Below are 13905 nucleotides of genomic sequence, written 5' to 3'. Positions count from 1 at the left end.
TGCTACACACATAGATAAAACGTATATATTAGTAGCACAAACTAATCTCGCACTGTATGTTTGTCTTAGTTATATGTGATGTATGTTTTTTTATCAAAATTGAATAAAATATTTTAAACATTGTATAGATTTAGTAAGTAGTGCCCCAGCAAAAAAGAGTTTCTTTTCTCTTCTCTTTTTGAAGGAGCTATGTCCGTTTGACTGGTCCCGAGATAATAAATATTTCATGCAGCTTTCCCTCCCGTGTGTTTACTTGGGTATGTCCCAGTGTTATGGCTGCCATGGGGATCGTAGAAGAAAGAGGCGAATTATACTCACCGATAATTTCTTTTTCTTCCTGAGTATAATTCGGCTCTTTCTCCGCCAGGAGCCAGGCACCTATGCTTCTAATTTCTTTGGGAGCAGGCTCCTCCCTACTGCATCCCATAATGCTCCAGTTAGTTTTAGGTGCCCACAGGAGCGGGTGCTATGCTTCGCAGCTGCGTTTTTTTCTTTGGATTTTTTTGAAGATAGTTAGGTTTTTTATTATTTTATTAATGCACTAGCTTTAGAGCAGGTTTTCCAGTGTGTTACTTCTACTTGAAGTTCATACACACTGAGAGCACAGCAGAGGCTGACAGAAGCGCGTCCTGTCAGCTCTCTGTGTGCAGAGGGACACTTTTTATTCCTTCTGCACAGCGCTTAGTCTCTGTGTTAGAGACTTTCCTGGGCCCGGGGGTGTCCTAACCGGCTCCTTGCAGAAGGAGATCTTGGGGGATGGACCCCACCCCCGCGATGGCGCCTGCCATCTTGAAGGGCTTAGAGACTGAAATCCCGCCAGGGAAGTGAAGTCTCTCACAGGAGTCCGGCGCTGCTGGACGACTCCATTGTGGTCCCATGGAAGGGAGGTACAAGGAGGTAAGCAGAGACAACTGCGGGAGCGGCTGATGGGGGAGAAAGCACCAGATGGGCTAGTCTCCCTGCTGATGCAGAGACTTGGTCTCTTCCTGCACTGTGTTTTTGGCGCCTTTTCTCCGCGCTGCGGAGCTGACAGGGTGATTTTACACAGACTCCAGTCTCTTCTAACAAGCGGTTCCCTCGCTGATCGCTGACCGGAATACAGTCAGATAAGTACACTGATACATTGCTCTGTGCGGTGCCTGTTCATTTTGCATTGTATTTTACATGGCTGAGGGGTTTACTTCTGCTGCTGTGGAGGAGGGAGCGCTGGACATGTTTATTTACTGCAAGAAGTGTGAGGCTAAATTTACCTGTGAACATGAGGATCAGGGGGATTTATGCCCGTCCTGTGAGGCTGTTCCCAGTGGGTCACGCGCCCCCAGGACGTAGATAGCTGAACCTGCTTGGGCTTTGGCGTTGGGCAGGTCTATGAATGCTCTTACTGAGGCTTTGAGTAGGCAGAAGGATTCCTTGTTAGGGTCTCCTGGCCACTTTACCTCTTCTCAGGTTTCTGGGGGGTCAGTTACCCCGGCTCAGGGGGACCCCATTTTGCTGCAGGCTATGCAGGCTACTGCTCAGGGGGTTCATAAAATGACTGCCTCAATGGAGCAGTTTACAAAATCCTCTGATGAGAGGATCTGTATCAACACCACCCATTTTACAGGATTTGGATGATGATGGTGTGTGTGAGGAGAACTGGAGTTGGGACATGAGTGATGAAGCTGAGGCCTTAACTTCAGGCATTGAGGATTTGATTGTGGCTGTTAGACAGACTCTGAATCTTGCAGAGGAAGAAAAGACTCCTGTCTCTTGTGTGTTTAAAAAGAGTCGCAGGGACCCTGTGTGCTTCCCCTCTGATGAGGGAATGACCTCTGTTTTAAATGAAGCAGGAAAAACTCCTGATAACAGACTGTTGATGGCTAAAAAGTATGCTAATATGTACCCCATGCCAGAGGAACATTATGGGAAAAAGCCCCATTAGTGGGTGCATCGGTGGCTAGGCTGTCTAAATCCACTGCGTTACCTGTCCAGGGGGGTGCTGCCTTTAAAGACCCAGTGGACAAAAAGGTGGAAGGTTGCTTGAAAGCTATTTTTGAAGGCGTAGGTTATACTTTGAGGCCTATTATTGCTTCTGCTTGGGTTACAAAAGCTATGATCAAGTGGGCGAAGCAACTGAGTGGTCTTCTCCACCAAAATTCTGAGGCTTTCATACTGGCAGAGAAGTTGAGATGTGCTGCAGAATATGTTTGTGAGGAAGGAGCTAAAATGGCGTCCAGAGTGTCTATCACCTCAGTTTCAGCTAGGAGGGCTCTTTGGCTCAAAGCTTGGGAAGCTGATAGTGAGTCCAAGAAGTCCCTTGACAACTTGCCTTTTAAGGGGGAGCTATTGTTTGGCTCAGAGCTGGAAGCCATCATTAAACAGGCTACTGGGGGTAAAAGTACCTTCCTCCCCACCACCTCCAAGAGTTCAGGCTCCAAGTTTGGAGTTTTCATGCCATCCTTTCGGTCGCCATTTCGGGGCGGGACGTCCAACAGAGGACAGACTGGCCGTGGCAGATTTTAGGCCAGCAGAGGAAAGTCTTCCATGTCTCGGTTTGGGGCCTTTACAAAAAAGCATGCAGCCAAAAGTGATTATAAGTCCTCTGCATGACAAGGCGGGGGCTCCCCGTTCTGGGCTCAGAGTGGGGGGTCGCCTCCTGCACTTTCGGGACCGGTGGAGGGAATCCGTAGTGGATACTTGGGTCCTTTCCATCATTTCCGAGGGTTACCGGATAAATCTCAGAGGCATTCCACCCAAGAGATTTGTTCCTACTCCTTTGCCTCGGACTGCGTCACTGAGGTCCACTCTTTTGGGGGCAGCTTTGTCCCGAAGGGAGAAGGGAGTAGTGATTCCGGTGCCTCAGGAGGAAAGAAAACAAGGGTTTTATTCGATCCTCTTCCTAGTCCCCAAGCCAGACGGGTCTTTCAGGCCTATTCTAAATTTAAAGTCTTTAAATCTTCACTTGTGGGTAGATCATTTTTGCATGGAGTCCCTGCGTTCTATGCTCCTGAGCATAGAGCCGGGGGAGTTTCTGGCATCTGTAGATATTCAGGATGCATATCTCCATGTGTCCATTTTCAAGGATCACCAAGCTCTCCTAAGGTTTGCAATTGGCAGTTTCAGGCACTGCCGTTTGGTTTGGCTACGGCTCCGAGAGTGTTCACAAAAGTGATGGCGGTCATGGCCGCAGCTCTACGTCTAAAGGGAATAGTAATTATTCCTTATCTGGACGACCTTTTATTCAAGGCGGAGTCGGCGGGAAAACTTCAGGAACACCTGAGTATTGCGACACAGTTCTTGCAAGAGCAGGGTTGGGTGCTAAACCTTCCCAAGTCGTATTTAACACCCACTTAGAGTCTGCAATTCCTCGGGGTAATCCTGGACACACACCTTCACAGGGTGTTCTTGCCACATCCCAAGGCAGTGGAGATTCGGCACATGGTGCTAACACTTATTCAGGCTCCTGCACTGAAGGTGTGGCAGGGAGTAAGGTTGCTGGGCAAAATAGTAGCGACTTTCGAGACGCTACAGTTTGCCAGATACCATTCAAGGTGCTTCCAGTGGAACATCCTAGCATGCTGGTCCGGAAATGCAAAGACAATGAAGCCGGAACGGCTGGTTCTGTCTCAGGAAACAAGAATATCCTTGGAATGGTGGACGGATATAGAGACTCTGCAGATGGGGCGTTCCCTTTGCTCTTGGGATTGGTTGGTCATCACGACGGATGCCAGTCTCAGGGGTTGGGGAGCAGTTGTGCTCCATCTAAGGTTACAGGGCCTTTGGTCCGAGGAGGAATCCAATACTTCCTATAAACATAATGGAACTGTGAGCGTTATGGAATGCCTTGTGCCAAGCAGAAGAGTTTCTGAAGGGATTGCTAGTACGAGTTCAATCCGACAATGCCACAACAGTGGCATACTTAAACCATCAGGGCGGAACTCACAGCAAGATGGCGATGGCAGAGATTGTGAGGATTTTCCCCTGGGCGGAAGTGCAGGTGCCAGCACTGTCAGCCGTATTCATTCCGGGGTTCCGGAATGTGGAGGCGGACTATCTCAGCAGGGCGGATCTGCTGGAGGGGGAGTAGTCACTCCATAGGGAAGTTTTCCAGAAAATTGTTGACCGCTGGGGACTGCCAGACATAGATCTTATGGCGTCAAGGAGCAATTGTCAGGTGCCGAGGTTTTGCGCTCGATCGAGGGACCCGTCGGCTTGGGCAGTGGATGCCATGACAATTCCTTGGTGTTTCAGTCTGGAATACATTTTTCCCCCGTTTCCAATGATCTCGAGGGTGTTGAAGAGTATAAAGAACCAGACTACCAGCCATACTGATTGCACCAGATTGGCCCAGGAGGTCATGGTACTCAGACATACTGAGATTATCGACGGAATCGTGGCGACTTCCTCTTCATCCGGACTTACTAAGTCAAGGACCGCTCCTACACCTGGACCTAGCTCGTCTCAATTTGACGGCATGGAGTATGAGTCCTCCTTATTGAGAAAGAAAGGTTTTTAGAGGCGGTTATCCCTACCATGTTAAGGGCCTGAAAGCCGGTGTCTGCAGCTAATTACCATAGGGTGTGGAAGATCTACATCAGGTGGTGTGAGCGGCAGAGAGTTCATATCTCCAGGTTTAAGGTGGCGAGGCTACTGGAGTTCCTACAGGATGGCCTTTAGTCTGGTCTAAGTTTGCAATCTTTGAAAGTGCAAATTTCGGCACTTTCCATTTTCTTTCAAAAGAGGGTGGCTCTGTTGCCAGAGGTACAGACCTTTTTGCAGGGTGTGACCAGGATTAAGCCTCCTTACAGGCAGCCGGTTGCACTGTGGGGCTTGTCCCTTGTTTTATCCATGCTGCAAAAGCCTCCTTTTGAGCCTATGAGATCAGCGGATCTCAAATATGTTTCCTGGAAACTTACCTTTTTTATTGGCCATTGCCTCGGCTAGGCGTGTGTCGGAGTTGGGTGCCTTGTCCTGCAAGTCACCATTTTTGATTTTCCATGATGACAGGGCTGTGCTCAGGACAGTACCTAAATTTCTACCTAAGGTAATATCCTCATTTCATTTGAATCAGGACATTGTTCTCCCGGTTTTTTCCCCGCCTGAGGGAACGAGGAATAGGGACAGTTTGAAAAAGTTGGATGTGGTTCGCGCTTTGCGAATCTATGTCAATAGGGTAAAGGATGTTCGCAAATCTGATTTGCTGCTGGTTTTGTACGATGTACATAAGATTGGGTGGCCTGCTTCAAAGCAGACAATTGCTCGTTGGTTGAGATCAACTATTGTGTTTGCCTACTGTAAGGCAGGTAGGCCTGTTCCATCTCGCATAAATGCCCACACTACAAGGTCAGTTGCAGTTGCTTCTTCGTGGGCGGTGCGTCATGGGGCCACAGCGGAGCAGCTGTGCAGGGCAGCCACCTGGTCCTCTGTTCCCACCTTTACAAAATTCTACAGGTTTCAAGAGTTCGCGTCGTAGGACGCTTCATTTGGATGGGCAGTGATGAGAACTGGCGGTCTGAGCTTACCCTCCCAAAGGACCAGCTTGTGAACGTCCCATCGTGAGCTGTGTCACCGGACTGGACGAAAGAGAAAAGGGGATTTTTGTAAGAACTTACCGTTCGAACCCCTTTCTCTGAGTCCAGTCCGGTGACACAGCGATCCCTCCCTAACGCTCAGTAAGTTGTACCGTTCATGGTTGCCATGTTATGAGTTAAGTTGCATATATGATGTTCAGGCATTGTACTAAGTTGTGTATCCTAGTGTGCTGTTGAAGTTTAACTGAAGCATTATGGGATGCAGTAGGGAGGAGCCTGCTCACAAAGAAATTAGAAGCATAGGTGCCTGGCTCCTGGCGGACCCTCCTACATCCCATCGTGAGCTGTGTCACCGGACTGGAAAGGGGTTCGAACGGTAAGTTCTTACAAAAATCCCCTTTTATTGCATACAGTATTTTCCGGGTTCTGTTAATACAGCTTTACAGCTATCTAAGAAATTAGGAGCCATCAGCCACTATTATACTCCTGGTCTCCCCCTCACATCATGTCACTGTGTGTTACCAGCCCAGAGATCTGACCAGTCTCCTCCCCACACACTCTGGTGTATCTCATACATCAGGAGCTATTCGCCCTGAATATATTTCCTGCTCTCCTCACATCATGTCACTGTGTGTTACCAGATATCTGACCAGTCTCCTCCCCACACTCTCTGGTGTATCTCATACATCAGGAGCCATCAGCCCCTATTCTACGTCTGCTCTCCCCCTCACATCATGTCACTGTGTGTTACAAGCCCAGAGATCTGACCAGTCTGCTCCCCACACTCTCTGGTGTATCATCTCATACATCAGGAGACATCAGCCCCTATTATACTCCTGGTCCCCCCCTCACATCATGTTACTGTGTGTTACCAGCCCATAGATCTGACCAGTCTCCTCCCCACACTCTCTGGTGCATCTCATTCATCAGGAGCCATCAGCCCCTATTATACTCCTGCTCTCCCCTCACATCATGTCACTGTGTGTTACCAGCCCAGAGATCTGACCAGTCTCCTCCTCGCACTCTCTGGTGTATCTCATACATCAGGAGCCATCAGCCCCTATTATACTCCTGCTCTCCCCCTCACATCATGTCACTGTGTGTTACCAGCCCAGAGATCTGACCAGTCTCCTCCTCGCACTCTCTGGTGTATCTCATACATCAGGAGCCATCAGCCCCTATTATACTCCTGCTCTCCCCCTCACATCATGTCACTGTGTGTTACCAGCCCAGAGATCTGACCAGTCTCCTCCCCACACTCTCTGGTGTATCTCATACATCAGGAGACATCAGCCCCCAGTATACTCCTGTTCTCCCCCTCACATCATGTCACTGTGTGTTACCAGCCCAGATAAATGACCAGCCTCCTCCCCACACTCTCTGGTGTATCTCATACATCAGCAGCCAACAGTCCCTATTATACTCCTGCTCTCCCCTCACATGTCACTGTGTGTTACCAGCCCAGAGATCTGACCAGTCTCCTCCCCGCACTCTCTGGTGTATCTCATACATCAGGAGCCATCAGCCCCTATTATACTCCTGCTCTCCCCCTCACATCATGTCACTGTGTGTTACCAGCCCAGAGATCTGACCAGTCTCCTCCCCACACTCTCTGGTGTATCTCATACATCAGGAGCCATCAGCCCCTATTATACTCCTGCTCTCCCCTCACATCATGTTACTGTGTGTTACCAGCCCATAGATCTGACCAGTCTCCTCCCCACACTCTCTGGTGTATCTCATACATCAGGAGCCATCAGCCCCTATTATACTCCTGCTCTCCCCCTCACATCATGTCACTGTGTGTTACCAGCCCAGATAAATGACCAGCCTCCTCCCCACACTCTCTGGTGTATCTCATACATCAGGAGCCATCAGCCCCTACTATACTCCTGCTCTCCCCCTCACATCATGTCACTGTGTGTTACCAGCCCAGAGATCTGACCAGTCTCCTCCCCACACTCTCTGGTGTATCTCCTACATCAGGAGCCATCAGCCCCTATTATACTCCTGCTCTCCCCTCACATCATGTCCCTGTGTGTTACCAGCCCAGATAAATGACCAGCCTCCTCCCCACACTCTCTGGTAGAAAATGATAATCCTGATAATCGGGCGCTAATACTTTACATTGAAAATATAATAATCAATCAAAATGAATGCTGTCTAACGAGATAATTCTAAGACGACTTATGGCTATTGCAGCTCCCAATAGGTATTCTGTATAACTTAATTAGACACAAATAAAATAACAATTAGGAGAGCGCTATAACAGAAGTATAGATTATTAGCATTAACTAGTAAATAAAAAAAGATATTAGGTGTACATATTTGCCACTATAATAATAATTCCCACAGATATAATCTTCTGTAGGTGGTTACTGTAATTGCATTTTGCATTCATATCCCACCGTGTGTATGCTGACAGAACAGACCCGTACCACCATCACTAGTGCTGATCCTGTAAGGTGCATATACGCAGCTCAGTAGCCAGAAGCCAATTATTTTATATTGATAGAATAGGTGAATGATACTTTCAGTCGATAGCGGCTACAGTACAGTATAGTATAACTGCGTCTAAGCAGCATCTGGATAAGGAGGTAATGAGAGAGAGAGAGACTAGGGGCAGAGATAAAGAGATGGGGCAGAAGGAAGAGAGCAGGGGAGAGGGGGGGCAGATGGGGTGGAGGAAAGAGAATGGGACTGGGAGAGAGTGAAAAGTAGGAAAGGGTGGGAGCAGAAAGGGGAGGTGACTGGGGGCAAGGTGATGTGGTAATATGAGGGGGGAAAGAGAAGGTATGACTTTTTTTTTTTTACCAGTATCGGCAGGACTCCTATTCACCGGTGCCGGGCTCCCCTACAAGTTCCCCTCTCCCCCTGCCTGATCCATTATGACTAATGTCACACCTTTACATGCTCCCGCCCATTTCAGCTGCCAATCACCGCTGGCTCCTGCAGCGGGTTATATGGGCGGATGGCAGATTGCCTGTACACATAGGGCCCGATCTGTAGTCCATCCGGTTGTGGGGGGGGGGGAGACACTGGCGGTGATGGGCCATGGATGGGAACGCCCAGTGGTTCATGGGCATTCCCATGTAAATTCCAGCCTCATGCAAGGTGCCAGGGGTGGGTAGCTGACTTCACATGGCGTCAGCCGCCCTGAGCCCTGGAGATTTCAATGATCTCTCCAGCATTGGGCACATGCGAGGAGATCCGGGTGGGGTAGCGGCTATTCGTCAGGTCGGCACTCTGGGACTTGGTACCAGGTCATCCAGAAACAGGCCCATAGCACAATGCACCAATATATCGGCCATCGGCTCTGTTGTAGAGATCACGTTGGTTACAGATTTATTGCTGGTGCCCACTGGCTGACGGACCAGCGATATATCGGCCAGTGTGTGCGCAGCATTAGACATGTTCAGTGTAAGTGATAAAACCTCCATGAACATTTCCTTCTCAATGTAAACAATTCTGTCTGTTGTCATTCATCTGTTTCCTGTAGATGGGCGCACAAGCAGGAATACCTCGGAGGGAGATCTCATTGTGTCTCCAGATTATATACTAGAAGATAAGAACATCAGACAAGATTCTCCAGAAGAAAAACCCATTATCCCCAATACACACCCAACATTTCCCAGTGCAGATATGTCATCTGGTCCCTCTAGTCATGAGGAACCTTCTCCTGATCATTCAGACCTTACTACACACAGTACAGACCATAAAGATGATACAATATCATCCAGTTCTATAAGTCAGTCAGTTTTCGCTTTACATCAGAGACATCACACAGGGGAGAAACCATTTTCATGTTCTGAATGTGGGAAATCGTTTTCTCGTAAGTCAAATCTTGTTATACATGAGAGGATACATACAGGTGAGAAACCATTTACATGTTCTGAGTGTGGGAAATGCTATAGGAATAAACACACTCTTGTTATACATGAGAGGGTACATACAGGTGAGAAACCATTTTCATGTTCTGAATGTGGGAAATGTTTTACTCATAAATCCAGTCGTGTTATACATGAGATGGTACATGCAGGTGGTAAACCATTTTCATGTTCTGAGTGTGGGAAATGTTATAGCAATAAATCCAGTCTTGTTACACATGAGAGGTTACATACAGGTGAGAAACTATTTTCATGCTCTGAATGTGGGAAATGTTTTCTAAATAAATCTCATCTTGTTATACATGAAAGGGTACATACAGGTGAGAAACCATTTTCATGCTCTGAATGTGGGAAATGTTTTACACTTAAATCCAGTCTTGTTCTACATGAGAGGGAACATACAGGTGAGAAACCATTTTCATGTTCTGAATGTGGGAAATGTTTTACAAGAAAATCCAGTCTGGTTACACATGAGAGGGTACATACAGGTGAGAAACCATTTTCATGTTCTGAATGTGGGAAATGTTTTACCAGAAAATCCTGTCTTGTTATACATGAGAGGTTACATACAGGTGAGAAACCATTTTCATGCTGAATGTGGGAAATGTTTTACCCATAAATCGCATCTTGTTAGACATCAGAGAAGCCTTTTCCATGCTTGCAGTGTGGGAAATGTTTTATAAATAAATGTATACACATGAGCATTGATGAGAGGATACCCCTGTTGCATGCACAGGGATCACCTGAGAGTAGTCTCCCCAACACAATGCAGGCTCGATTCCCCCCCCCCCCCCCCCCCCTCTCTTAAAACTGTGGGAGCTATCCATGGGTTCTTAAATATAAGCCCAGCAGAAACTGTCCTGGCTGATGTTCCTCCACAACCAGCCCCCTCCCCCCTCTCCAGAGCTTCCAGCTTATGCTGGGTACACACCAGCATGATGCAGCTTGTGAGCGGGTTGTTAGGGGAATGTATGACCTGCTCACTATATGGCGGAGCCTACGACACGCTCAGAAACTGCTTCTGATGTGATCGCGACCCGAACCCACTTCAATGGTAGGATCTCAGAAAAGACCTAACGATCCGCGGGGCTGCACGTCGGATCGGGATCGCATCAGAACGGCAGTGAAATGGACAATTTACATAAAATCGGTTGAGATTGTATCTAAATTAGCTCATTTTGGGCCAAATCATCCTGATGTGTACCCCACATTACTGTAATCATACTGCAGGCTTCCAGGCACCAGCTCAGCAGGAAGCCAGGCTGCTCCTGGGACATTTACATCCTGGGATACAACCATCCGCCCAATCACTGCTTTTTTTATTCCGTATTTATTTTCTTATTATTACAATATGCGTATGATACAGATATAAGATGTTACATCCCATCCTTTCCCCTACCTTATATCTGTGCAGTGTATATGTGCTTTATGTCTGACAAGCGATGCCATTATACCGATTATACTAAACTTACATTGTGCCTCATCTATCTCACCTTCTGTATACTGCCATTTATAATAAAGCTATTCCTGTGTCTGGTCCTATGTAATAGTGTGGATTTGTGTAATGTATATGCATTGTTGTGTATACTCCTGTATAAGCCTCATAGAATTCTGACAGCGTCCATCTCTCCCACGTTTGATGACACTTTCTTACATTATTACTGTTGGTGTATGTGTACTTCTCATTATCTACTGTATGGTTTACCAGATGGATCCCGTGGTATAAATCCGGTGCCTCATGCGCCTCCATTTCCCTGCTATTATTACTTTGCCAGAGCAGCTAGGTTCTCCACCGGCGGTATAAACGGGTCATTGCCCTTACCTGTGGGTTTATGCCCAAAATACATAGTTACATCCAGATATTGTACCGGTAGTCCCACCTTGACCATTATATTTTGGACTTTCTCCCAAAATCTCTTTCGCGTGATGCTGCCAAATCCTATGCATACATGTACCCTGCTGTATACTGCATTTTGGGCATAAATCATTTCTCTTTCAATGGTCCTGGTGACACAGCTTCACATTGGGATGTAGGAGGGTCTGCAGGAGCCAGGCACCTATACCAAAGCTTTTAGAGTGGTAATAATCCGGTGAAAAAGATGCCTTACTAGCAGAGGCAGGAGAGAGGAGAAGAGAGAGAATAAGCACAAACTTACGTTTTAAAAGTTCTGGCGGTGCGGCAGGAATGAATCCCCCTGGGCGTGGAACAGGTTAATCCTGGGTAGAGAAGCCTGAAGCCCGAGGACACGTTCGCGGCGATCGGAGACTCTGCTGCGCTCCGACGAAGAGAGCTTCCTGCTGTGACCCTGCGACGTGTGCCCCCGGTCTGCTGACGCTGAGAGGGGAGCCGCCACGAGAGAGGCGAGACGCGGGGGTGCTTGCCGCGGCAGTGTGTGCGGCTGGTCCCAGTCTACGCAGGGGAGCTAGCGGTGCCCAGAGGTCGGGGAAGTCGGCCGGGTGAGGAGAGCGGCGCTGAAGGAGTGAGACTTCCTGTATCTCCCGAATCACCAGCTCTGAGGCTCCTACCTAAAAAGGTATGCACACAATACTGTTTTTTCTTTTAGAACTAAGGAAACAGTAACTATTTTAAATAAACCCAAAGGGCACTCCAGTTACAATTTAGGATCCTGAGTGAAAGGATATATCTTGTTCTGAAAATAAAACTGGGTGCCAAAAGAAAAAGTACAGTATAAAATTAACTGGGAGTTCTCCTTCAAACGGAGAGGGAAAAAGAAGGGAAGATAAAGTTTGTTGGACCTTCTGTTTTTTGTTTTTTTTCTCTCTTCAGTCTGTTTAAGTAAAAACATTGTGCCCCTCAAAGTACAATATAAAGCACAGGATATCTGAAAATCAATACCCTAAAAGGGGAATAACGTATTATAAGGAACTTTGAATATACCTATGAGCTCTTGAGTATTTGAGATTTATTAAAATCTATAAGGCTGCCATAATAAGCATGGGGAAGACGGGACAAGCGTCTGCAGCCGCCCAGAAACTGGAAAAATATGCCAGGAAATCCCAACCTCCAGCACCGATATCGCAGGATGAGCCACCATCCATTACTCATGATAATCCAGTGGACGTTAGCAGTGAGAGTGCTACACAGTCGACACAACAAATCCTCCAAGCTATAGCTAAATCCGAATTGAAAGTCACAGATATGATTGGCCAGGTCCAGACAGATGTATCATTAATTAGACACGATATGCAGAAGCTCCGTGATAGAGTGGGAGAGGTAGAACAACAAATCAGTAATATTGAAGATGTCAATACTCCTTTAAAAGCAACGGTAGCCGAATTATCCTCTCAAATGGCAGTAGTGAAATCTAAGCTGTCTGACTTTGAAGGACTGCTCAGAAGAAATAATATTAGATTTGTTGGAATTCCGGAAAGAGCGGAAGGAGTAAACCCGGAAAAATTTCTTGAAGAACTGTTACTAAAAACCTATCGGAAAGAAGATTTTACTCCGCAATTCGCAGTCGAACGGGCTCACCGAGTACCCTCTAGACCACTCCCTCCTGGAGCCCCGACTCGCACACTTATTGCTCGGATGCTTCACTATAAGGACAGGGACACTGTGCTTCGCCTAGCACGAATTCAGGGTCCTATAAAGCTGGATACACACTCAGTGACAGTATTTCCAGATTTTGCTACGGATGTACAAAAATCAAGATCACAATTCACACAAATTAAAAATAAATTGCGGGACAGACAGATCCAGTATTCTATGTTATATCCAGCACGCCTCCGTGTAGTAAATGATAACACCACTCATTTTTTCAATACTCCGGGGGAAGCAGAAAAATGGATGGAGAGTCTGACACAGAGGATCAGCTAATGATAAAGTTTATGTTTTTTTTTTTTTTACATGTACATGTGGATGCAGCAATCCTTAGATCCTGAAAATTGTTAAATGTTAAGATCGAGAGCTTATGTAGCTATATCACTACTTGGAGGGGGTTTTGGGAAAGATCCCGGAACTAGATTTTTGTGTTTTGGGGTTTTTTGGGGTTTTTTTTTCTCTCTCTCCATTCTCCTGCCTGGTTATGGGGATCTGTATTATTAAAGGGAGCCAATGCTAAGAAATAGCTATCAGGATTCAAAGGTTGAACCCTGATATCCCCATCTATATGTTGGTTTGTCCTTTTTTTTTTTTTCTTTTCGTTTCTCTTTGGTAATTTTTTTCTTTTCTTTATTATATATGGTTCTTTTTTGGGGAAGGGTAGGGCGGATAGAGGTATGTCTCACCTTTTTGTAGATATACAGGGAGGGAAGGGAAGGATTAAGGTGCTAGGGATGTTTTTCTTTATTACAATTTTTATCATTTCTTCCTTGCGTTTTGAATTTATGAAACAAATATGTCTATTTGGATATTATAAAGTACAGAATATCTATACAAAACTTACGAAAATATTAGAAATGGCTAAATCTACTAATATAAAGACTGTGATAGTTATTCTGGAGATATCTATGAATAAGTTATATACCATGTTTAATGATAGTTAACG

At 46.6% G+C, this 13905-nt stretch overlaps 1 protein-coding gene across 1 annotated transcript; it reads left to right on the top strand.

Annotated features, from left to right (window-relative positions):
• The first annotated feature begins 3417 nt into the window (after positions 1 to 3417).
• On the top strand, positions 3418 to 10912 carry LOC146009559 (uncharacterized). The gene is made up of 2 exons (XM_083150004.1): positions 3418 to 3946; positions 9010 to 10912. Exons 1-2 carry the CDS (start codon positions 3418 to 3420, stop codon positions 9990 to 9992), a joined length of 1512 nt encoding a protein of 503 aa, XP_083006130.1. The 3' UTR covers positions 9993 to 10912.
• The last annotated feature ends 2993 nt before the right edge of the window (positions 10913 to 13905 follow it).

This window comes from Crinia signifera, chromosome 6 (assembly GCF_055691185.1).
Source record: "Crinia signifera chromosome 6, ASM5569118v1, whole genome shotgun sequence".
Classification (NCBI taxonomy): domain Eukaryota; kingdom Metazoa; phylum Chordata; class Amphibia; order Anura; family Myobatrachidae; genus Crinia; species Crinia signifera.
Note: the sequence above shows the minus strand (reverse complement) of the source record. Positions and strands in the feature narration are given on the sequence as shown.